Source organism: Macrobrachium rosenbergii, chromosome 40 (genome assembly GCF_040412425.1).
Source record: "Macrobrachium rosenbergii isolate ZJJX-2024 chromosome 40, ASM4041242v1, whole genome shotgun sequence".
Classification (NCBI taxonomy): domain Eukaryota; kingdom Metazoa; phylum Arthropoda; class Malacostraca; order Decapoda; family Palaemonidae; genus Macrobrachium; species Macrobrachium rosenbergii.
Window position 1 is genome coordinate 22,716,084 of NC_089780.1, and position 26,485 is coordinate 22,742,568.

At 36.8% G+C, this 26,485-nt stretch overlaps 1 protein-coding gene across 9 annotated transcripts in view; it reads right to left on the reverse strand.

Annotated features, from left to right (window-relative positions):
* Nucleotides 1-26,485, reverse strand: part of RhoGAP100F (Rho GTPase activating protein at 100F) — a 331,548-nt gene that overhangs the window by 987 nt on the left and 304,076 nt on the right. For 7 of the 9 annotated variants that reach the window (XM_067083319.1, XM_067083325.1, XM_067083323.1 and 4 more), the window contains 5 exons: nt 17,427-17,608; nt 12,068-12,257; nt 9,911-10,597; nt 8,640-8,809; nt 4,405-4,600 (listed from right to left, as the gene is read on the reverse strand). In XM_067083319.1, coding sequence (XP_066939420.1) covers nt 4,405-4,600; nt 8,640-8,809; nt 9,911-10,597; nt 12,068-12,257; nt 17,427-17,608 — 1,425 coding nt within the window. The remainder of the gene's footprint in view (nt 1-4,404; nt 4,601-8,639; nt 8,810-9,910; nt 10,598-12,067; nt 12,258-17,426; nt 17,609-26,485) is intronic. The other 2 variants (XM_067083318.1, XM_067083324.1) reach the window with 1 other exon arrangement.

Consider the following 26,485-nt stretch of genomic DNA (forward strand, 5'->3'; position numbering starts at 1 on the left):
TCTTATAATCTAGCACAATATCAATAATAAAAGGCATGTCTCATTTACAAAGCATTAATAAGTACCAGAGCTAATTAAATATAAGTAGGAGAATGATACAAGCAATATCTATTTCCACCCTAAGTACTGAGAGTATTATTCTTAAGACGAAATCTAAGATTTTCTAGCAAGCAAAGCAATGCTTGGACAAGATTTTAACTTGCACTAAGATCACCATTCTACTCTGCAGTCCTAAAACGAAAAAAAGGTAATATTTAAAATACATAAGTGCAGTCCATTCAAGATGTTTCAGCGTCTACATGAAGTGCAGTGTATACTACAAAGTCCAAAGTGCAGAACTAAAAAAAAGGAGATAAACGAAAGAAATAACTAGAAAAACTTGAAGGATCCCACAGACCATACAAATCACTATTTGACAGACTTTCCAAATTCCTCCCCTCGCCCTCCCTCCCTCCCCCCTACCCTCTTTTCAAAATTAGGATACTTTTATAATATTCCTACTAAATTTCATGGTATATACAAAAGAGGAAATTTGGTTGTCAGTCACCATAAATTTTTCATAAGTGTCTTTTCTGGAAATTTATGAAAATTTATATTCTCATTATAACCACTCACATGAAAAATACTTGATAAGATATACATATAATAAAAAAAGAAAGTTTTTTTTATCTATTTTACGAGGGAAGAATACAATATTTTTATCTTACAATTCAATTCTTTCTCAATCCAGTCCCAAGGACTAAAGGCTATACTCTTAAGATCCTGGGGGTTAAGTCTCATAAGACCTTGGAATACCTCAGGACTATCCACTACTACCATCTTCCTGTCTCAAGGGTCACTGGTCAAAAGAAACTAAGGTCAGTCAGTGGCGTAACTAAAAGGGGGTTTCGCCCTGGGCAGCACTTTCCCGGGAGGGGGGTGGGAGGGGGCATTCTGGCATCTTATGAGCAGGTCTGGTCTGGCATAATTCTAGATTTTCTGGGATATTTCGTCTGATCGGAACACTGAACAGCGATTTATCGACACTGTTGTTGGACAGCCAGCGATTTTTTAAATAAAATAAACGATTGAGACGTTAAGGCTTAAAATGTGCGTTTAATTTTCACCACATGAGTAATTTTTAGTCTGCCCCGGGCGCCAATAACGCTAGTTACGCCACTGAGGTCAGTGACCTTTAAGAGCTAAAGATGAAATAATACCCTGTTTCCAAGAGCTAATAAATAATTTTGATACTACCTGTGTTGCTCTAGAGTTATTTAAATCTCTTTACGAATTTATCATTTTTATCTTATATTTCTTGGTTCTTTTTCCCATTCTGAGGTACGGATAAATTCCTGTGAAATCTCTGACTTCAAAACACTAAACTTCTCTTCTGAAGTATACAAAAGTGAATGAACAATCCTAAGCCCTTTAATCTTTAAATCCAGGAATATGGCCTTGACCACTGACATCTATATATTCATAAAGTTCTAAATTGTAACTTATCATCATTCTTATGAATATTATGCAATAACTGTCTAAAGCACCTGACAGGTTATAAACACCTAATCCTAATTCATTTCCCCCTAGTGACCAAAAGACACTTGGCATCATACGCAATTCTAACTGATTTTCTCGTCTGAACCAAAAACGCCTTCCTTTAAGAATATACAGAATCTACATCTATTGCAGAAGTGTACTTTCTCACTAAAGAAGCAAGTCTGCTGTATTGGACACCTACAGAAACCCCTTCTAGCTCAAAAGGAGAACTCAGTCGCTTGTGGAAGTATTTACAAGAAGTGGTGAAGCATCTTCCAAGGTTTTTACAGATCCTCCAGTTAAAATTATATTTGGGGAATTTCGTGGCTAGACATCACGGGATGCCTGTCAGAATCTTTAAAGATATGTATGAGGGGATGCCTTTCAGAATCTTTAAGGATAATTATGTATGAAGGCACTTCAAAATAGTTCTATAATATTCAGAGGATGTTTTATTTCGGCATATAAAACTATAACGTGAAAAGATACAGTGAAACTTCCCCTTTTCCTATTCAAGAAACTGTTATATAACATTCATAATTAAGGGTTCCAGTGTGTGGAGATGGCATTTAAAGTATCCCCCATACTAACAGAGAACGAACACACACTTGCGCATGCATTTTTAAATCTTCCCTGTAAATTTTCGAAGATAAATAAATCCATTGTATATCAACTTTTCGTGGACGATACCTAAAGTTAAATTACGCTTCTATAACTTGGGTCTGTGATGTCGCTGTACTTTAAGTAATTTCTGTGGAATTATTTCATTATTACTTCAGCTGTATGTCATATTCTCCCATGATATGTGTCAGGAAAGTATGATTTTTTCTCTTCAAAATTACTAGGGTTATTTTTCCAGGTGCAACAACGGACGGCATTGAGAATTTCATAGTACAGTAGTATTTACCTGATGAAAAAATGCAATAGTTCCAGAATATCCTACTTCAAGAAACTGGGGCTTATTTCTGAATTCATTAGTATTCATAACATTTTTATACTACACGAAACGCGCAATACATAATAACGTGTTCAATACAGGTTTCAAGCTTTTATCTAAAAGGCCTGGAATAGACGATGGTGATTTTACTTATCAATATTATCAGATTTTTCAAATCAAGAAAAAATGAAGTTTAAGTGTAAATAGTTCTACTTGACATCTGTCATTTATAAAGGTTAAACATGTAATCAAATCAGATAATGACCCCCTAAGCTTTACTGTTATGAAACAGCTATGTTAAAATCCCCTACGAATGTTAAATTGCTTTGTTAAAGGCCCCGGAAGCGTTCACCAAAACTTGTAAATAATTTCCCTTGCGACCACGAGTTAAACTTTTGAAGGTAATCTGACTTTTTATTTTTTTTTACATGACCTCTATGGTTTATCATCTCTTTACATACTAACTGTCTCGAATCATCATGAACCTCGAATATCTGTGAAGGAAGAAATAAAGCAAAATGAAAGCAACTCCAGTGAGTGTTGTTGGCATAAAGGAAAATACTGGGAAAGAAATAAATATCACTTAACAAAAGGAAAACAGTCAGACATATTTATAAATCATAAAGTGTCACGTAAATATTGATATAAACAAAATAGCCTAGGAGATTGATTCATCAAGTGTTACAGTCTATGACAAATCTCTATGACACAAAATTATTAAATTCAGTTTTTAAATTAAGCAGCAGCGATGGGCATGCAAAGTGTTAGGCCTACGGACAGTTAATTAATTACCTCTTGTTTTTATCTAATTGTGATTTATGAGTTATTTAATTAAAAAAAACACTTTATATATCATCAACTTCCACATCGCTGTGAAAGAAAATTACAGAAATATTTAAAGTATTGAAATGAAGACTCTGACATTATGGCTTCTCTTCTGAATGTCGATATTTACAGCACGCGAGACCTTTACCACATATTAGCCTAGGAGACGACGCCAAAAATGACACAATATCAAAATTTAATTTTTGGAAGACATCTAAACATTGGATCTCTTTTAACACTGTTGGAAGTGAGCAATTTATTCAAGATGAAGAACCCATGATGTTTCTGATATCCAGATGTGAAAATGATATTCTAATAAGTGCTGAAAAATCTATAGTATATGGCATCAATGCCATTCATCTCTGAAGATATGAAAGTCTTCTGAGTAATAATCAGCTTTATAATAGCATTACCTGGCACAGTTTTCTAATGGTTCAGAAAAGAATGGTTAGAGCTTAAGGTGACATAAGTATTGACAAATACTGAAAACAATTAAGGACACTGTTACCCAAAATGACTAAAACATTGTAGAAGTGTTACCTGAAAGTGACAGATGTCACATGTACATTTGCATTCAACGAGAATTATCTAAGAGAAAAACTATGCCTAAAAGCAAGGTCTTTTCTCGATGTCTGTCAGCGCACGAGCCAAGAAATGTCTACGATATTTAAGAAAAACAAAGACGGTAGAGTAATGTGATAAATCAACTGTCCGTTGGCCTCAGCAAAAGTTGAAAAATAACACGGTTTTCCATGCAACAACAAACAAATAACTGACGACAATGATTTAGAAATAAACAAGATTTTATCAAGTAAAAGCATGAATTCAAGAACCAAAACATTCACTGCAGAGTTTGAAAGCTAACAAAATTGAAATCAAGTTTACATTTATGTGGACGAAACACAAACACACACACACACACACATACACAAACATTCAGGAAAACATGTCCTTTCAGTCTTCCGTCACCTGGCGAAGGAACACTAAATGAAAAGTGCAAAGAAAATCACATGAAATGTGGACACATATATTCTAGTCTCAAAAGAGTCGAAAGTGACAACTGCCTGACTGACTGAGCAACTGAGACTCTGGCAAACGGCAAAGACAAAACCCTGACACATTACCTGACTTTGAAGGCCAAAGATCAAGCAGGAATTTGAGGATACTGATTGGCTGATGGAAGTCCATGGGCTCCTCTCCCTCGCTCTGAAGCATCAACACGGGACCGAAGCAGATGGCAAGGTTCTGCGTCGTCATCTTGTTACGCTCCGACTGGCTGGCTACCAAGCGTAGGTGGTCCATCAGCAAGAAGAGGGTCATCTGCGGAGTAATTGGGCAAGCGTTAGGGCAGGTGTCATAGAAATGGAAGATAAAAAGTCTGGATTATCGAACGATCTGGGGAGACTTATAAAGTGTTTTAAGTCTTGGTGAATAGTGATCACTTTCATTAGAAACTTGTTTACTGACGAATGTTACAAGATAAGACTTAATACTAAAGTTTTGTGGAGAGTGAAATGAAGAACTGGTATGCTGAAGAATTTTATTATGAGTAAAATTGAATTCTATCGTTCAGAATTACTGTAAGATTAGAAACAATTATGTAAAGGGTCACTTCATTGACGTCAATACCTGGGAGTAGAGTTAGTAACAAAACATAAAAAAAAATAACAAGAAAAGGAATTTCTGGAGCAGACAACGTACGGCACATCTCTTGTTTAAAAACCAGGACAAAATCTAAAAAAAAAAAAAAAAAAAAAAAATCACTGAAGGTACCTGTGCCTTCAAATTTTAAAATATTTGCACTGAATTTCCGTAAACTCTTTATGCCTTTACAGCAAGATCTCATGGAAAAATTCTACCTGTATCAAAAGATAGTCAGTATTGGTTATCCAGTAAAAAAAAAAAAATATGGTTGACGACTACACAACTAGAATTACTGTTGTCTTGTGTGTAATAGCTACTGGCCATTTCAGTTTCTATGTCTTTTGCAAGCAAGAAACCTCTGCTACCTGCATGCATTTGCTAATGCCTGGTGAATCAGGCTCGCGACTGACAGTCTTACCAGCTTTTTCTCAAGACACTACAATGTCACAAGAAGTGGAAGAAGGCCTTGCAAAATAATAAGATATATTCCCTATAAATGAGGGCAATGCTTTTGCTCTTTCTGCGCAGATTCAAGGGTATGAGAGTAAAAATAAATAAATAAAGAGATAGATATACACAGACAAACAGAAAAAGAAATGAAAATACAGGAAGAGTTATACCAAGTCCAAGGCGTGATACTGATGTCGACTTTGATTAACATCATAAAAAATACAGAATCATCAGCCTCTAGGTTGGTGTTACAGAAACTCAAACAAAAGCTCAAACTGTATTTCATGCAGAACTGAAATTTACTCCAAAGGAAGATATACCAAGCAGCATGCATGAAGGAAATAATGCAAGATTTAATGCTTTATTCCTTTTTCAAATTAATAAAACAAATAGCTTTCTAAAAAAAAAAATAACAGACTGAAAAAAAACTGCCTTCTACACTGAACAAACCAGGAAGCAAGAAGCTAATGACACAAAACACTTATCTCCTTTTAGGACAACAATGAAATGGGTTCCTTAAATCGCCTCTCTTGCCCGTTGAATACCCAGCATCTCTTAAGTAGGTTGGGCTATTCTCTGTTCCCTACTATTACTACTGACTTCTCTTATCAACTGTGTCAATACATCTATTCAGTTTTATAAGTATTTTATAAAGATTTATATACTGTGAGTACCATTTTCAAGGTTAAATCTTCATTTAAAAAAAGGGGCTTCATGATCTTGTTGGCTTGAATGAGCTAATCTTTCTTAGTAAAAAATTATTTATATATCTATGAGAAACTTACGTATAAATGTAGTTTTTTTTTTTTTGCTGGAATGAAATTTGATTACGTCAAATTGCATTTATGTAAAATACTTCATACATTAAAATAAATTCAGTGGCTATTTATTATATGAATCACAACAAATAACTTACAAGCATGTTACAGGAAATCTGTAACACTACACGTCTTAGCTCAAGATACAAGGTTCAAGTATGGGGAAGGATGGCAGTAGTAATAATTGTTTTTATGAAAAAAGAAAATAAGAGGGAGCGGAAACAATCACTCCCTGAAGCAAAGGACGACATGATAAAAGAAAAATTGTGTCAAAAATGAGAGTAAAACTTTCGTTGCAAAGGTAAAAGTTTCTCAGAAAAATATTAGAAATTTAGTCCTTCTGAAAAAATGAAAATTTCTAAATCGTGTTGATGGTTAAAGTTTTGCTACAACAGAAACCAGTACTTTGCAAAAAGGCTGACTGTTCTCAGGTTCTAAGAAAGGATGACTTGTGGCTGATTCCTAAGGCAATATTCGCCTCTTAATCCATGTGAGTTGTGTCTCACTTTTCCACTGACGAATGTCCCACTGTTTACAACCCTACTTTCTAAAATAGAAGCTGCGAGAACAACACTTGTCAGATATTTAAAGAAGACTTGAAAATACTTCCTCGCTGGAGTATGACTCAGATAGTAGCATGTTCTTTCAGAATGTTTTTTTTTTTTTTTTTTTTTTTTTGGTATTATTTACTGTTTCTGAGGTAGGTCCTTAAACCGTTTCACTGATAGATCAAGGTCATTCACTCTACCTAATTCCCAATTCTCCGAGTTAGTTCAGCTGTGAGAACTCAGTCTCTGAATGAAATGGCAGGAACATACAACTTTTCATACTGGAAGCATGAGAAAACATAAGCTGACGTAAACTAGCATAAACAATCTTCTCTTTCGTTTTCATCAGCAGATGATACTCTCGCCTACGTCATGCACGTACAGTAAATCTACTTACCGTGTCAAGGCCAATTATAATGTACTTAGAAATAAGAAATCACTGTATTGTCTTATTCTCTGACTGATTCATGGCACCCTATGTACAGAAAACTACTTGAAACTTGAGGTTATCTCTTGTGTAGTACTTTCAAAATAATATTTTTCATGAATGTGATATGATAATCTTCCCTGTTTACCAGTAGAGTTTTATATTAGCTAATGTTTAAATTTTTTTTTTTTTAGCTTTTATTGGAAATGACGCCATTGAGCATGCAAAGATAACTGAACCAGCAGTTTAATGTCTGAAGAAAATGAGATGCAAGGAAGGGAACTGAATTACATAAATCTATAATTATCTGACTGAAAAGGAAGTTATATGGCTCTGTCTCCACTGAGGAGAATTTATAGGAATTAGGGAACACATAAGAGAGGAGAGAGCTCATTAAGACAAAATCGTAACTGATCTGCACAGAAGAGATATGGGATGTAGTGGCCTGTCGGGTATTACACAGTGATCTGTGTGCGCATGCTTGTCTGTGCATGAAAATAAAATATGAAGATAATGACGTGATGAAACAGAAAAAATAATGACACCTCTTGCAGTTAGAAGATAAATACCAGTGCAATTAACTAAACGCAGTGAATAACTTCTGGATAAAAAAAATCACACTACATATTAGTTACATATCTAGCAAGACATTCCGATCAATACTAAACATTTGTATTAGTTTTAGTGATTTTGAATATTGCTTCAGTAAGACCCATTTCAATTAGATACAAAAATCTGCTGTATGTCAAATGGAGTATTGGAGAAGGATAATAATTATAATCATTATGAATTCTGTGATAAACGAAAACCAAGAATAATTTATGACCTACGCGTGTAGCCACCTGTTGACTGAAATAAGTTAACCTTTCACAAGGAGAAATTCTAATCAAATTTAATTTGCATGTCTACAGTCATCAAAAATTTTAATATCAACTTTTCATAGAATTTCGGTGGGATGCTGTCTAAATGCACCAGACACATAAAGCATTGGGATATTTACTTACACAGAGTTCTATGGCTATTTCTAGCTATTTGTCAGAGAGGTTTAATAACAGTCACGAGGGGGGTTTAACCAACTGACACTAAAACTACATCAAAGTTAAAAGTTAACATTACACGAAGAGAGAGAGAGAGAGAGAGAGAGAGAGAGAGAGAGAGAGAGAGAGAGAGAGAGAGAGAGAGAGAGAGAGAGACTAAATCTACGTTAGACTACATGAAGAGAGGAAGACAGAAAAAAAGGTTGAACTACCCACGCTCCAGGCTGACCTGAATGTTAACCACTAGACCCAAGCAACGAGGGTAAACCACTTCTGAATGCTAAACCTAAGACAAAACAAAAAGATAAGATAAACGTTCAGACCAACCTGTCGCCACTAAATCTAAAAAAAAAAAAAAAAAACACTCGAGCTAGGATTTGAGGGGCGTGAGAGTCAAAAGGTGGAGGATGCTTAGAAATAACGTTTAATCTTCACCTTACTTACCCTGTTGACCTTGGGCAAACAGTCCAGGATCGAGAACATCAGTTTGGCATTGCCCTCCGGATCGTCGGGTAGCATGACCGTGAGAGCGTCAACCAGCATCTGATACAGACACTTGGTGAACAGCGGCTCCGGGAGCTCTCTCAAGTAGTCTTTGAGGATACCTGCCGGAGGGCGAGGAGGATTTAGTGGGGAGTAGACTTCTGCAGGAGTGAGGGCGAGTTTCAAGGGAAGTCTGTGCAGGATTGAAGGGAAGTATCAAGAGAAGTCTGTGGGAGTCTCTGTGTTACTGGAATATAAAATTTAGACCAAAGGCCAAGCGCTGGGACCTATATGATGAGGTCATTCAGCGCTGAGAATGTTAACAGCATTGTCAGGAGAGGGTTGAGGACAGTAAGATGGAAGACAGATGATATGAACGGAGGTACAGCAGAAGGGATGAAAGGGGTTGCAGCTAGGGGCCTAAGGAACGGACGATGCAAAGAACCTTGAGTAATGCCTACAGTGCACCGCGCGAGGTCTACTGACGGCACTCCCCTGTTTTCAGGTTTCTGTTCATCTCTACGTCTTTCTTAATGTTGGTAATTTAATTTAAACAGATCATAAGCTTTTTTCTTACTGGGTCTGTTTTACTGATTTTTCGTGTCTGTGAAAAGTTCAGTTGTAAATAAATGGACTCTTTAGCAACAAATAATTATTAACAAACATCAGTAGTAAACATTAACACAACAATTATGGCCTTATCTCTTGTTCTAGCCAAAGAGGCCTGGCTTACAGTCAATTATAATTTTCTTTTTGGACGTTGAATAGGTCTATCATTTTAAATACCTATCTTGAACTATTATATTTTCTGAAAGGTAATATAATACTGTACTGATTAAACAAATAAAGGAGACTGTTAAAAGGTCAATAGGTACCATCAAAGGTCTTCATTAGAGGATATCCTGTTCTTTTTTTTACACTATTTTGATAAATAATGCTGGAGCTAGACTCTTGAATCTGAAAATGATTGTTTATGTTTTTCACAGCATAATGATGTTTATCATTGTACATAGTGTATAAATATCTTCTATATATATTTACATGAGTAAAAACCACTGATAATGAGAGATAACACTCCCTGACAATTTTGTAAAACCTTCTTATTAGGAAACTATGACGAAACTTTCTAAATATTCCAAACGTAGCTCGCGTTTTCTATTCTAACTCGGTGCTGTGATCAGCAAGAAAATCGGGAGGGGGAACTCTTCCATTCCTCAACAAACCTGTGATAACGTTGATATCAGGCACGTTGTCAGAGGAAAGATCCACCAGGCGCGGATTCCTCTCGAAAGCGTCTCTGAGAAGCCTCTTCTTGGTGGCCGACCCGCAGAGTCTGTAGAGTCCGATGATGTCTAGGCCTCTTCTCTCGACCTCAGCAACACACCTGGCGATGATGAGAGGCACCGTGCCGCCCCCGCTCTCCCTGTTCGACACGGTGTCCAGGTCGATGCCGAAGAGGGAGCTTTTTCTCACGCCGGGCGTGCGGATGAAGGCTTGGCGCGGGGGCGTGTAGCGCAGCTTGAGATACAGCGTCCCTCGGGGCTCGATCTTGAGCGCCAGCTGGTGCAGGGGCGACTCCTTCAACAGACTCACCAGGTGCACTGATCCCTTGTAACACAATTTATGCCTAAACTGCGGATCCCACGAGTATATCAAAAAGTCTAGTTCCTTATTATTAATTAGGTCGAGGTCAAAGGTTTCGTCCCAGTCAAAGTTCAAGTCCCCGGTTCTCACGACAGTTCTCGCCTTGTGGACGCGGTCACATTCCAGCACACAGTACAGGTCTCGGAATTCGGACCGCCCAGCGGCCTTCAGACCACGCCCAGCTAGCAGGTGGACCCACAGCATGCCAGACACGCCCTCCGTCACGCCGCCCATGTTGCCTACGCCAACTTTGTACTTCAAGAATTCTGAAAGAGAAAGACACCTTATAGATACGCCCTGAAGGTGAAGTTCAGAAGACAAACACTGTATAAATACTCGCCATTCAATATTCTCAAGTTTTAACTAAGAATATTAACTGTAACACAGCTTCTGTATACGTGTGATACGGTCAATTACAGATGGACACAGTAATGAACTTTGTAATAAGACATTTTCAGTGTTATAAGCTATACATTACAAGATATCAACTATTATGGAAGAAAGTTCTCTTCAGAGAAGCATGTCTGTGTTACTGATGAATATTAACCCTCTGTGAGTAAGTTCAGTGGCCAAAGTATCTAGTAACATTAGTGATAAATAAATAAATAGATAATTATAATCTCCACTTGACCGGTTATTAACTTGAATTTATATTTTTAGGCTTACAATAATAATTGTTGCTAGAACTATAAAAATGGATTCTTGTTATTTTACTAGTTTCAAACCACAGTATCTACAATTCTTTTTAGAGAACATTGGTTATAACACTATGAAACTTGAGTCACCTTCGCCACAAGTCAAAAGGAACTGTTTGTGAAACCTACAACAACAGCTTCACTTTAACATTTTTGTCAAGTAATTGTTTATTTATATTCTAAATTTGTCCCTTCTCCCTGGGTAAAAATATAAACATAACATATTCTTCCTAATAAAAAGTGTTGAATCACTCATAGCATATATTTTGGAGTCAGTAAGATTTTTTTTATGACTTCAATCAATCAGGTTCGAAAAGCTTATTAAACTTCTGATGCTACTGACTCAAATCAACTATTATTAAACAAACCAATAGATCAGAATCGCATATTGCTTGAAGATGCCCTAAAACATACATTTAGCTACCACTGCCCTGAGATGAATCTTTCAGTTTTATGCCATTGATGAGTTGAAGGTATCCCTTCATAGGAAATGGATGGCACTCAGCCAGTAGATCTATAACCTATAGTGTTCTTTTCTGTAAGACTATTGTGCTGGTACTAATCCTACTCATTCACTGCTATTGCCAGCATCTTGGTGTCCATTAGGCAAACGTTTCCTTGCCACGTTTCTAATTCCCTATTATTCACAGTTGTAAGGCTGAGATCTTCTATGTTAAACTGTTGCTTTACCAGAGAAGCTGAGTCAGCACTATTCCTCACCAGCTGGATAAATATCTGTTTGCCTGGGTTGTTATTTACCAGCTGGCCCATGCTACTGCACAGCAGCAGGGTTGAATTATTATTGGAATTTATTCCTTTCGGTAGAATTATTTATGTTATTACCAGAATGGTTAAATTCTACGTTGTACAAATATTGACATTACTTGGATTGAGTTCTATTTTATATGTACTATTAACATTACTGACCAGCAGGCTTCAGGTCTATCTACCATTGGTCTTATTTACCAGGATGGTCTGAAATGGGTTAGCCTAAGCCACTACTTGAACCAAACACTGAGATTCGTATCCTTTAAGGCTTACCAGCAGGGTTGATGTCTATTAGCCTGAGAGCAGGTCTTCCTCTGGTGGGCGAAGGATGCGGGACGCCCCTGGCTTCCTCTAGGGCTGCCCTGACTCGTCTCGACTGCCCTTCTAGTCGACCTAGTTGTCTTGTGCTGCCGGGTCCCGGTCCTCCGCCTAAATGTAACCTTTGTACATAGTAGGGCGCCTCCTGCAGGGTAAAGGGGTAAGGTTAGATCGAAATATTGAGAGTCGCAAGTGAAATTCGTTTATTTGGACCCAACATTTTTGCATTAAGGATGAAATTCATTTATGTGGACTGACATTTTTGCATGAAGAATGAATTCATACATACATTTTCAAACTTTAAAACTGGTTTAAAATACAACTTTTTATCTGGAATACTACATGATTGTGGAGTTTGATTTTAGATTTACACACTAACAATAACGATGTGATTACTTATACATCGGTTATGCATACAGGTTACTCTATAAGCAAGTGCCCGTGCTAGCATAAAGCCAGCTTAATCAAAAACAACAACGACAACAACAACTATGCATATGTCAAATAAAACAAATTTAAACATACGAATCTTCACAAGCTCATAGTACAAATCAGAGACGTGTCAAGCGAAATAAAGGATTTTACCTTCAGTTTCATCTTCAAGAACGTGTTTTTTTTTCTGAGTAGTCAGAGAACTGGCCAAAGAAACAGACAGACAGACAGACAGCAGTGCCGAAAGTACTCGCAAGGCAAAGACTTTGAACTCACTCAGATCAAATTCCTATTGGTTAATGTCTTCCAACTTTCAAACAGACTTTATAAAAGTTTAGTTTTCCTGAGAAATACTTTTCTACCTCAGGTACAAATTTGCTCTTTCCTTTCGCGCACAGGAAGTTTGCGTTATTCGATCTGACGGCTTCTGTGAAGAGAGAGAGAGAGAGAGAGAGAGAGAGAGAGAGAGAGAGAGAGAGAGAGAGAGAGAGAATATCCTTCAACAATGCCATAATTCAGTAGCTAAAATTCAAGATTTTCCAGCATAGATATAGTTCAAAGGCTGCTGGAAAGAAAGTTTAGCTTGAGAGAGAGAGAGAGAGAGAGAGAGAGAGAGAGAGAGAGAGAGAGAGAGAGAGAGAGAGAGGTACATCAAATCATCGGCCAAAAAAGCAATGCGCGTGCACGCGTATGCGGCTCAATTGTATACGGAAATTACAGGGTATCTCTTTGACTCTGAAAGTATTGCGGAAAAAAGAAGACCCAGAAATTGACATTTGTTCCTACCTAATGATACAGCAGTCACAGACACACACACACATACATACACACAGGATGGAAGAGACATGACACGACGCATCCGACAAAAAGAAAACGCCATGTCACAAGACATGTTGCAAAGTCTTCTATCTCATGCTTTCTCGTGTCCTATCGCATTGCATTAAAAAGATTTTATATCATTCTCCTCCAATCCCTCACTCCCCTAGTGAAGGCTGCGTGCTTTGCACGGACGGTTCGAGTGACATTCTAATTCTTAATCATGCTGGGAATATTGATGTCAGCTTTGTTTATGTATCTTTAAACTGAAATTTTTAACACACCAGTGGTTGTGATTTGGGCAAAATTAGAGGCTTAGTTTTCAGTGAGATCGATTTGTAACGCGCGGTTGTTCTTGCTATTGGGAAAATCTTGATGCCTGAGAGAGAGAGAGAGAGAGAGAGAGAGAGAGAGAGAGAGAGAGAGAGAGAGAGAGAGAGAGAGAGTTGTCTTCTTGAGAGAGAGAGTTTTCTTCTTAATGCACAGTACTCTTCGATTTGCGTTCTACTCTCAATTTTGAGAGAGATAGTCTTCTTCTTAGGAGGGATAGTTTTCTTCTTAATAACACTACTCTTCGATATGCGTTCTACTCTCATTTTTTTGAGAGAGAGAGAGAGAGAGAGAGATTTCAGACTCCGGCGCCAATGCATTTAATATTGCTCGACCTGCCATACGCAAAACATAGAAAAAAAAAAATAATCACTGGCAGGAACAAATGTCAGCGTTTGTGAGACGAACTACACAAGACAAAACACATGCGATTATGTCAGGTTTCTTTGTCTGTGTCTGGTGCGTGTCTTTGCCTTCACGTGTCCCCAAAACAAGGGGGCCATGCGTGCTTCTTCTTCTTCTTCTTCTCAAGCGCGTCTGTCTTTGTGAGGTCATTATTATTTTGTCGTGATTACCGGCAGGTACGATTCGTGTATGATTCGCGTAAGGTACGCGCACCGTACGTTAACAAGCGTTGGTTCCTTCATGAGGTCAAGTGAGATAAATAAGAATCAGATGAGAATATATATATATATATATACAGTATATATGTGTGTATATGTGTGTGTATATATATATATATATATATATATATATATATATATATATATATATATATATATATATGTGTGTGTGTGTGTGTGTGTTTCTGACTCACATCGGGATCGAACCAAGGTCTTTCAACTGAAAGGCGAGGGAGGCGCTACCAACGGGACCACACAGGTAACTAGCGCCCTGCCTTTGCCTTTCAATTGAAAGACCCCGGTTCGGTCCCGACGTGAGTCAGAAATTCATTTCCGTTCACACGTGATTGTGTGTTGATGATTGTGTATAATATATATATATATATTGATGAATTATATATATATGAGTGTATATATATATATATATATATATATATATATATATATATATATATATATATATATATATATATATATATATATATAATAGATTATATATATATATAATAGATTACCAACTTACCGTGGATGAACAGAACACAGTATACCAAACGCCTAAATGACGAAGATAGCACGGCTAAAATCAATGATCACACCATGCAAACTTCCTCGAAACCGATGTTAGAAAGGACACCAGAATCCCCAGAAGTCTTCTGTACTAGGCTATTTCCAGCCAATCGAGAGCAGTGGGGAAAAATATATAAAAAAAAGACCCAGCTGCCATTCCATCGGACAGGTCTACAGAAGACACCCGGCATTCAAAGATGTCTTCCGAAGCGCCGACGATCACTTGATAAGTTGAAAGTGTGTTTGTGTCAGGTGCGTTTTCGCTGCTTGTTTAAAAGACACTCGGTTCTCCTGGCTGCTGCTGGCCGGATGCTGGTGGAAGAAATGTCTCTCTCTCTCTCTCTCTCTCTCTCTCTCTCTCTCTCTCTCTCTCTCTCTTTCTCTCTCAGTATAGAATTCATTACATAAAAATATTTCCTTTGTTAGACAATTCTGAATAAGCATGTGTCATAATACCTCTTTCTCTCTCTCTCTCTCTCTCTCTCTCTCATTTGAGATCTCTCTCTCTCTTGTATTTTCATTTAGATAACAAGAGCTTTTGGATTTTCAGCTCTAATTACAGAGCTTTTCTCTCTCTCTCTCTCTCTCTCTCTCTCTCTCTCATTTGAGATAACAATCTAGCTTGTATTTTCAGCCTGATAACAGAACTTTTGGATAGTCTCTCTCTCTCTCTCTCTCTCTCTCTCTCTCTCTCTCTCTCTCTCTCTCTCTCTCTCATTTGAGATAACAATCTAGCTTGTATTTTCAGCATAATTACAGAGCTTTTGGATAGTTTCTCTCTCTCTCTCTCTCATTTGAGACAACATTCTAGCTTGAATTTTCAGCTTAATAACAGAGCTTTTCTAATCTCTCTCTCTCTCTCATTTGAGATAACTCTCTCTGTATTTTGAGATAACAAACTTTTTGTATTTTCAGCCTGATAACAGAACTTTTGGATAGTCTCTCTCTCTCTCTCTCTCTCTCTCATGTGATATAACAATCTAGCTTGTATTTTCAACTTAATTACAGAGTTTTGGGATAAACTGGTCCTCCGATCTGCTTAGCTAAATAACACTGGGTCTGGGCAGTATCTGGATAGGTGACTAGCACGGAAAACCCGACCAATTCGGCAAATTAACCCCAGATCATCTACTGTGGCAGTAACATGAAGCTTGCAACCTCATCCCAGTGCCTCAGATGATAGCCTGAAGTATAAAGGAAAAAGCCACACTCATGGGAACAAAAGAAAAGAATGGATTAGATATCTTGAGATGGTTTAGTCATGGGGGGAAAATGGAAGATGATATGTTGGAAAGAGGTGGGTAATTTGGAAATGTGAGGTGAGAGGAGAAGAGTATGGAAGACATAATAGAAAAGAAGGATCGTAATTATATAAAAAAAAATCGACAAAGGTAAATTGTGCGACTTTATGTAGGGGGTTCGACAAACTGCTGATGAACTTTCAGTATAGGAGCATTAAGTGGCTATAGTGGGGCAAGTTTTCTACGAATGAGGTTCATCCACGATTCAGCAGCTACATAATTTATATGTAGTGACCCCTTGTTAGGGAAAATGGCTTAAGGCTTATACATATGTATACACAATATGTATACATATATATATATATATATGATATATATACTGTATATATATATATATATATATATATATATATATATATATATATATATATATAAAAATCACAGTAGATGCACATGACTTCAGTGTATAAATATATATATATATATATATATATATATATATATATATATATATATATATATATATATATATATATAAGAAATGCCACAGAGGCAATGGATCTTACGAACAAATACAGAAGTACACGAAGCTGCCCAAATCTGCCCTAAAAAAAAAATGAGGTGCGTATTGATTAGAGGAATATATATATATATATATATATATATATATATATATATATATATATATATATATAAATCATATAATTATGAACAAATACAAAGTTAACGACCGCACTAAAAGAAAAAAAATGAGGTGCGTATTGATTAGGAGGAAGCACATTTACGGTACGAAACGGACAAAGAGGCCGGGGTGCATTGGTTGACAGGTCTTTTAGGGTACGAACGGGGGCGGGGGCAAACTGGGTGTGTACTGTATAAGTTTTCGTGGGGAAGGGGGAGGGGGCCGCCAGGTCGCTCCAGAACTGAGATAAAAAAAATCATGATATATATCGCGTATGAGAATCGATTCCATTTGCACACACCTCTATAGAACATAGACAGGGGTCCGTGAGCTTTAAAATCTGACTATTTGTTGGCCTCTGGTGGCCTCACCGTTTAACTGTTCTCTTCTCTCTCTCTCTCTCTCTCTCTCTCTCTCTCTCTCTCTCTCTCTCTCTCCAGCCAATGCAGTCGAACATACCACCAGGAGCGAAGCCACTGCAATTCCAAGCAGTGCGCGCGAAAAACTCGAGCACAACAAAGAAAAACGTGTTGCTGTTCACCTTTTTCCACTTTTAAACACTCCCTGGTCCCCTAGAGATCGAGAATACCTCTAGAAATGTAAACAAACCAAATGCCACTTACTTCTCTCGTCTTTTCCGTGAGGTTTTCGGCACTGAAGGTGAAGCGGAGACCTCCTCTCTGCGAACGTAACGTCTCGTGTGACTTGCGTATCCTCTCGTAGATGGCGCTGGTGGAGGGCGCCCGACTTAGCCATGCCCGATATTCGTCAGACGTGAAGATGGACGGGGAGGCCGGCAAACGTGCTGGAAAAAGCAGGGGTAGAGTTAGTGTGGGGGACCGTTGCAAAGGTACAGACTTATATACTACTATTATTTCTATTACTCTAGTGGGAGCCGTTGCAAAGGTATGGACTTAAATACTACTATTTCTATTATATTTATGTTAGACTTCGTGGGGAGCCGCTACAAAGGTCTGGACTTATATACTTACTACTACTATTTGTGCTGTTATTGTTTTTGTTAGATTTTGTGGGGAGCTTTTGCCAAGGTATGGCGCCTTACTACTACTGTACGGGTAATGGTATTGTTTGTTTGTTCTTGATTTCTTGCAATGTATTATATATATATATATATATATATATATATATATATATATATATATATATATATATATATATATATATATATATATATATATATATAAAACGGGGTGTTTTCAATCCTGAACCAAATGAGGAGAACATAGACCCGGAAGTATTGAGCGAAGCCATAAGAATCGATCAGAACGCAGTCATTCACTCAAGGACAGAAGAGGAAGAAGAAGAAGAAAAAGATGAAGAACGCAAGGCAAATGAATTTCAAAAACTTAGGCCAGCCCGTCATTAAAACAGCAACAGGTAATAATTGTTGCACACCTGAGGAAGAAAATCTTTGACATGCAAGTTACGTGGACGTATGCAAATGCTTGCGCGTGGAATGCAAATGCCATAATCATTGAGCGGACATTTTCCGGTAATTTGGAAAGTACCATAAACATAAATATGGATGCTTTTGTACAAAAAAAAAAAAAAACATTAAAATATCCTCTTTCCTGTTTTATTTTTATTCTGGTTTTGTTCTGAATGAATTACATGTCTCGTTTTTCTTTCTGGTGTATACATTGAAGATTTATGAGATCCAAATCTGTTGTTTGCTAAGGAAATCACATTAATTTTAGCAAATAATGAACGGCAAATCATTGTGTGTGTGTATGTGTTGTGTGTTTGCATTTATATATGTAATTCACCCGTCTGCTGTAATAAAATAACCAGTATGACTTCAGCAAATACACACACATATATATATATGTATATATAATATGTGTATATATATATATATATATATATATATATATATATATATATATATATATATATATATATATATATATATATATATATATATATATATATATATATATATATATATATATATATATATATATATATATATACATATATATGTGTGTGTGTGTGTATTTGCATAAGTCATACTGGTTATTTTATTATAGCAGACGGGTGAATTACACAACACTGACTCCAGATATTTTTTACTGAGAGGGTGGAGGGGGGGAAGCCCCCGCATGGGAGCGTTCAAACCGCTTATAACATTTAATGATTCAGGACTCGAATACAGAACCTCACCGTACAGTAATGTTTCCAATCAGAGAGCACTTCTTTTATCTCAAAGCAAAGGATCGGATTCATCTGGATTCTATAATCACTAAACAGTGGCTTGAACTGGAGTTCACTTCCAGTATATTAATTTAGTTCTCCTAGTATGTTTCTTTCGTTCTTAATATATTACTTTAGTTCCTCTAGTATATTAGTTCCTCTAGTATATTACCTAAGTTCTTATAGTATATTACTTTAGTTCCTATAGTATATTATTTTAGTTCTTCTAGTATGTTTCTTTCGTTCTTCTAGTATATTACTTTAGTTCCTCTAGTATATTACCTTAGTTCTTCTAGTATATTACTTTAGTTCCTATACTATATTACTTTAGTTCTTCTAGTATGTTACCTTAGTTCTTCTAATATACTACTTTAGTTAAATACCTAGCATATTTATTGCTCAATCAAATGTTTTATAGTGCTTCACAGAAGTGGTCTCATTGTGAAAATTTCTTCAGTTACAGTGTTTCACTATCAAAGCGAATTTAGATGAAACAGCTGCTTTACGAACAGTCAGTTTCATGTCATCAACTCTCTATCTAGAATGAAATACAATTCTTTGATTCAATAGTGGATCTGTAATAAACTCATCATCATATCGAATAACTTTTCATTGAATGTGCATTTCTGTAATACATTCCTTCCATTTACATCAAAGCGAACTGTCTTTTATCAAGGACAGTTAGTTTAAACTGTATCGTTACTATCTGATCTGTGGTTCCAACCGCGCTTATTCCATTCACATCAAAGGAGAATGACTAATTACCATCCCTTGTCAAAGAGCACTTTCCTGAGGCGTACTGTAATCTTATATCGGATATTAACAGTGCAGATGATGGCAATATCAGGCAATGGCAGGTGTTGTTAGGGTAAATTGCAGGTTTTTATTGTTGAAGAGAAAGAGAGAGAGAGAGAGAGAGAGAGAGAGAGAGAGAGAGAGAGAGAGAGAGAGAGAGAGAGAGAGAGAGAGAGAAATGTCATATATGATTTAAAAAGAATGGCTGAATAAACTGACATTCTCTTGACAAACAGTCTTCCCTGAGAAAGAATTATATAGCTTTCTATATTAGAAAGGAACAGATTAATTCAAAAGTTAGTTATTCTTTTAACCAAAAAAATAAAAAAAGGTGTAAGATTTACTTCAGGTCAGTTTAAAATGTTATAAGTCATTAATTCGAAGGATATAACTTTGCATGCCTATTCAGAAAATGTTTAATAATACATTCTGAAAAGTCCCACTTTGTATTCGGTTACTGCTGCCCTTTATTTAGGTTATATGATTATAACTTGAATGGAAAAATCTGATATATATATATATATATATATATATATATATATATATATATATATGTGTGTATATATATATAGTACACATATATATATATATATATATATATATATATATATATATATATATATACAGTACATATATATATATGTGTATATATATACATATATATATATATATATAAATTACTCAGTAAATTATGAGCTTTATAACTAATCGCTTCCATAAATCTCTGAGATTCTGGCGCATTTATCTTTCATATAGGTCCCCTATGATCATTCCCACTTTTCAGCAACACTGACATAGATAACAGCACTCTCCTCCAGGAGAGTGCTGTTATCTATGTGTATATATATATATATATATATATATATATATATATACATTTATATATGTGTATATATATATACACACACATATATATATACAGTACATATAGACAGATAACATTTAAATGTTTTGGAGTAGGAAGAAGATTCTGCCTGACTTTTTACATACATGCATACTGTACATATATGCATACGCACATACACACACATAATATATATATATATATATATATATATATATATATATATATATATATATATATATAGAAGCAAGTTAGGCTGCACGTTTAAACAGATTTAGAACTTGCCATACGTATGTGCTTCATTTCTTTTTATACAAAACACGAAAGACAAAAGAACTTCGACAGAAAGTAAAGAAATAACAGGAATAGATCTGGTTTTTAGCAATTATTCCATTATCAAACTGACTAACCGTCATCTTCATTTTCAATCACCAATAACCAATATTATTTAGCACCCAGTGCTCAGTGTATCTATTTTCAAAAGAAATTTACCTGGACATAAACAAACGTTACCATCATCTATCTGCTGACCACAGTGTATCTCTCCGTTGGTAAACGCTAAATTAATAACAAAGTCTACCTTTGGCTTAAAGGAGATGTGACCTGGGGTAACCTATGCCTTGGCAAGGGCGTAAAATCAGGAGAATATCGTCCATCATTTTTTTCGTATAATAAAGATGAATGGAGGGAAAGATGATTAATTTTGATCATGTTTATAGAACGTGGTGACTTTAGTTTAAGAATCTGAACGAAAAATTCTTGGAATAAGTGTGGTATGGTTATGTTAAGCTTTGTACCAAAATGTTTCGTTGTTTTTCTGTCAGGATCGATCGGATGTTATTTTAGAAGTCTTGTTACAAGGGATTGAATTTGGTGATAATATTAATGTAGCTATGAGTTAGATCTTACAACAAAAGGATTGGTACATGTAACGATAGGTCGATATATATACAGTAAATGAGAATAACAATAACGGGGAACAAAAATAAATCGATCAATAAACAACAATAATGGAACGAATCAGAATGCAGGGGAAATGCAATGTTGGAAACAACAGTTTCATAAAGATCAATCATGATTACTGGAACGAGGAAGTTTTTGAAAATGCTACACCTTGATGCTCTGCATTTCGAATCTCTCTCTCTCTCTCTCTCTCTCTCTCTCTCTCTCTCTCTCTCTCTCTCTCTCTCTCTCTCTCTCTCTCTGACATACCTTCATTCTCTAGCCAGTGTATCTAGTACATTCTTTCTTCCAAAATTTTAATTTCAAGTTCAGACATAAGCCACGCCCACTAAACATGATTGCATTTACTTTATGAGCTCTGGAAGTTCACGTACGTTCACAAAACTGATCGAGAATTCCATTTTTGACGAAAAATAGTTAGACATCTACAGCAGCACTGCCAGAGACTTTGAGATCCGTCATTATATCGAACATGACCCAACATGTTGCTGATTTGTATGAAAATGTGAGTGAATTCACACGGAGAGTGCCTTTAAAAAGCATGAAATTGTAAAACAGTCTACCATAGAACAGGATACCAGGGTTGTAAAGATGAGAGAGAGAGAGAGAGAGAGAGAGAGAGAGAGAGAGAGAGAGAGAGAGAGAGAGAGAATAATCTTCAGCAGAAGAGAAGACCCAGCGTGTAAAGATAGAGAGAGAGAGAGAGAGAGAGAGAGAGAGAGAGAGAGAGAGAGAGATAAGAGAGAGAGAGAGACCTGGGCTGTAAAGAGCGAGAGAGGAGAGAGAGAGAGAGAAAGTGATCTTCAGTAGAATATGAAGACCAGGTTTTAAAATAAAAGAGAGAGAATAACCTTCAGTAGAAGAGAAGACCCGGGCTGTAAAGATAAGAGAGAGAGAGAGAGAGAGAGAAAGTGAGAATAATCTCCTACAGGAGAATATGATATCGCAACAAGGTTTTAAATAAAAGAGAGAGAGAGAGAGAGAGAGAGAGAGAGAGAGAGAGAGAGAGAGAGAGAGAGAGAGAGAGAGGATATATCAATCAATAACAGACTAATATAGATTAATAAATAAGAATATAAAAATAAAGGAACTAAGCAAGGCCGAAAAAGAATATAAACACCAGAACGACTAAGCAAAGCCAAAACAAAGGTACACGGACCTTCAGACCTTTCGAGTCGCATCAGAGAGCAGGTTTGCAACTTACTGACTCCTCCAACCCTTACTTAAATTTCAGGAACACTTCAGCAAGATCCAGGTTTGTCGTAACTTTAGAAGGGAATTCCTTTGATGACTGAGACACAAGCTCTCTCTCTCTCTCTCTCTCTCTCTCTCTCTACAAACTGAGTATCCTATTCCCTCTCTCTCTCTCTCTCTCTTCTTCTCTATACAACCTGAGTATCCTATTCCTAGGAGATTGTCCTCTCTCTCTCTCTCTCTCTCTCTCTCTCTCTCTCTCTCTCTCTCTCTCTCTCTCTTCTTTACAACCTGAGTATCCTATTCCTTGGGAGATTTTTCTCTCTCTCTCTCTCTCTCTCTCAGTTCAGAGGGCAAGTCAGATTTGGGCACTGAAAGTCTCTAACTGCAGAGGGCAAGTCAGATTTGGGCACTGAAAATTATTTGTTTTAGATTTTACATAATAAATTGTTTTTTTTACATAATTTTTTTTTTTGGGGGCTGTCCTTCACTCTAGACTATTTAAAAATAAGGTTACTTTCGTTTCTTTATATCATCTGCGTTGTAGAAAATTATACAGGTTTTGTATTGGTCCGGTGTTATTTGGACGATAACTAAGAAAATGCCATTAAATAGAGTTGATATAATTGTGTTATACCATTACATATTACCATGCTTAATAGGACTACCTAATTTGAATAACCGTTGCCTCTTGGATACTTAAAAAGGATATCACAATTAGGGACAAAGCGCCCCCCATCAGCTCTAGGCTGGTTGATAAGATATCAAAATTTGGAAAATGCTTTTGCATAAAGGATAGGTATTAGGATATAAAGATTAGTAAATCCTTTCCTCAGAATTTTACATATCTGAGTGGTTTCAGAATGTGGTATCTGAGTCTAGTTCATTCCTTTTATTGCCTTACCTGATGCTTACTTAGAAGGGTTTGAAAGCGGAAAACTTAAACGTCTGGTGTTTTGTACCGTTCAGTTCCAGATCTTAGAATTCTCTTTCTTCCTCCGTGTTTCCTTTACCAGGAAACCTGAGCTGTCTCAACTATTTTTACTTTATAAGTTATTCAGACATAATTTAAAATTGCTCTTATTAACTTGAAACCTTGATTACAATACAGAATTTTCTGTTAAGGATTTAAGTTTGAATCGTAAACAAATAAAATAACTATTAATATATATATATATATATGTGTGTGTCTGTGTGAGTGTGTGTGAGTATGTGTGTGTATGTGTGAATGCACAACGCATACACCATGCACGCCCGCCTCTTCGTCTTCCTCTCCCAAAGATTAAACATTACCCCTTTTTCCAAGCTCCCCAAACTAAAAAAAAAAAAAAAAAAAAACTGATCACCCCTCCATCACAGCGAGAGACGCTCCCCTTGGGGAACACCACCATCAGTAAACAAGAGGCAAGAGCCTAGCCAACTTCCCTTGATGGCGCTTACCGGAGTACTTCCGGGGGCCTAGCAACATCAGTATGCTAATGAGTGTTGAGGAAGAATGGAGTTACAAGCGACTGAACCACCCGTTTATATTGCATTTGCATTTTACGCGCATTTTCCGAAAGTTCGCGAGGATATCGGTGATCCGGATTGTTGGGAGGGGATGGGTAACATTTCTCGATTATTCATGGTTTCAGTAACATAAACAATGGGAATACAATGTAATGCGTTGTGTAATTAGCGTAATGTCTCGGAAAATGACAGGTTAATGACGCATTAAGGGGAATGATTATCAACATTCCCATTTACGTAAGGAACGATTTGAGATATTTGCTCTTATTTTTTAGAGAGAGAGAGAGAGAGAGAGAGAGAGAGAGAGATCTGGGTGTATAATCACCCCACACTCCCCCAATTCCTTGTCCCTGTCACATCGCTGAATCAAATTATCATAGGACAGAGGGCGCCACCTGTGTTTAAGTCTCGGGGTCTCAGGTGCGTCCAAGAACTAGGAAGCGAGAGAGGCGGTTTTCCGCCAGCCGTTCCCATGGATACTCAAAGGTCAACGTTCTCACAGTTTCCTTCCGGGGCAGCGGAGTATCTTCCGCGATACTCCGTGTAACTCTGAGCGAAATTAGTTTGTGACTAAGGAAGATGTTCCGATCAACGCTGGAAGATGAGTAACGAGACGAGATTCCGTTTCACGCGGAAGACTTCTTGAACGACGCGGAAGATGGATAAAGCGAATCATTAACTTTTTTTCCTTTAGTTTCCTCTCGGGAAAATGGAGTTTTTTTTTTATCAAAGAATAATCAACAGAGAAAGAACAAAACAGACTTTTATTAACAGTAAGTAAACTGAACGTAAAAAAAGCGGGAATATTTTGATTCTAAAATAATGCCACAAACTTTCTTATCTACATCTTTGAGACAAAACTGCTCGAAGTGGTGGATTCTTCTTGAAGAAGTGAATGTCCCGGAAGAGCAATTATTTATTTACTGTATCAATGAGGAACTTACACTTCTGTCCTTAGTGTATGAATAATAACAATAACGGTTAAAAACCACTTCAAACAGTTTACTTACATACGCAAAGAACCGGAAATTTCTTGTCACACTACATTTACTTGCCCAAAGAAACTTTCCTTTCCAATTAATACCACTGCATTCACAACCTCTCGTCATGAACAGTAGAAAAACAAGTAAACAATGCGCCGAAGTGTCTTCGGCGCAATCGAGTTTTCTGAACAGGGTATGATCAAGGGAAGCTAAAATAGATCGATCTTTCGGTGGTCTCGGTATAATGCTGTATGATCCGCACTCCATGAAACTTTAACCACGGCCAGGTGGTGGCCTGTCCAATATCGTTGCCAGACGCACGATTATGGCTAACTTTAACCTTTAAAAACAAAAACCCTATTGTGGCTAGAGGGCTGCAATTTGGAATGTTTGATGATTGGAGGGTGGATGATCAACATACCAATTTGAACCCCTCTAGCCTCAGTAGTTTTTAAGATCTGAGGGCGGACAGCAAAAAGTGCGGGCTGACAAACAAAGTCGGCACAACAGTTTTCTTTTACAGAAAACCGAAAACAAAAAGAGATGTAGAAAATGTTTGTGAATTTACGTACCATCCTCCTAAAGTTGCGAAGTGTTAGTAGTAGCTGTATGGTGACAGAACTCGGTATCATATTACCCCTAGAAAGGGGTGATTCCCTCTCGATCAATAAGATCTGAGGGCGGATGCGCTCGGCTGCAGTTTTCTTTACAGAAAACCGAAACTAGAAAATGTTTGTGAATTTACGTACCATCCCCTAAAGTTGCGAAGTGTTAGTAGTTGACAATTCGCTCAGTAAGTAACGGGGAATTGTTGCAAACTGATGGTTGCACGAGTGCTTTACACTGCACATTCTTCAAAAGGAAGGAGGAAAACAATACTACAATAAAACGCCATGCAATAAAACCGAAGAAGATACGTAATATCTGTAAAAATCCCACTTCCATACAAGTAACGATTTGCAAAAAAAAAAAAAAAAAAAAAAAACACTGACATATACAAAATATGAAAAGGCTTGTTTACGAGGTACGCAAAAAATATATACCTGCTGGTTAAGGACAATATACTTACCCAGCCGCTATATATATTTTTGCACAGACCTCTTGTAAACCTAATAACATACTTAGATATTGTTCCCTGAATGATGCTATGTGAACGCAAGACCAGATATTTCAAGAAACA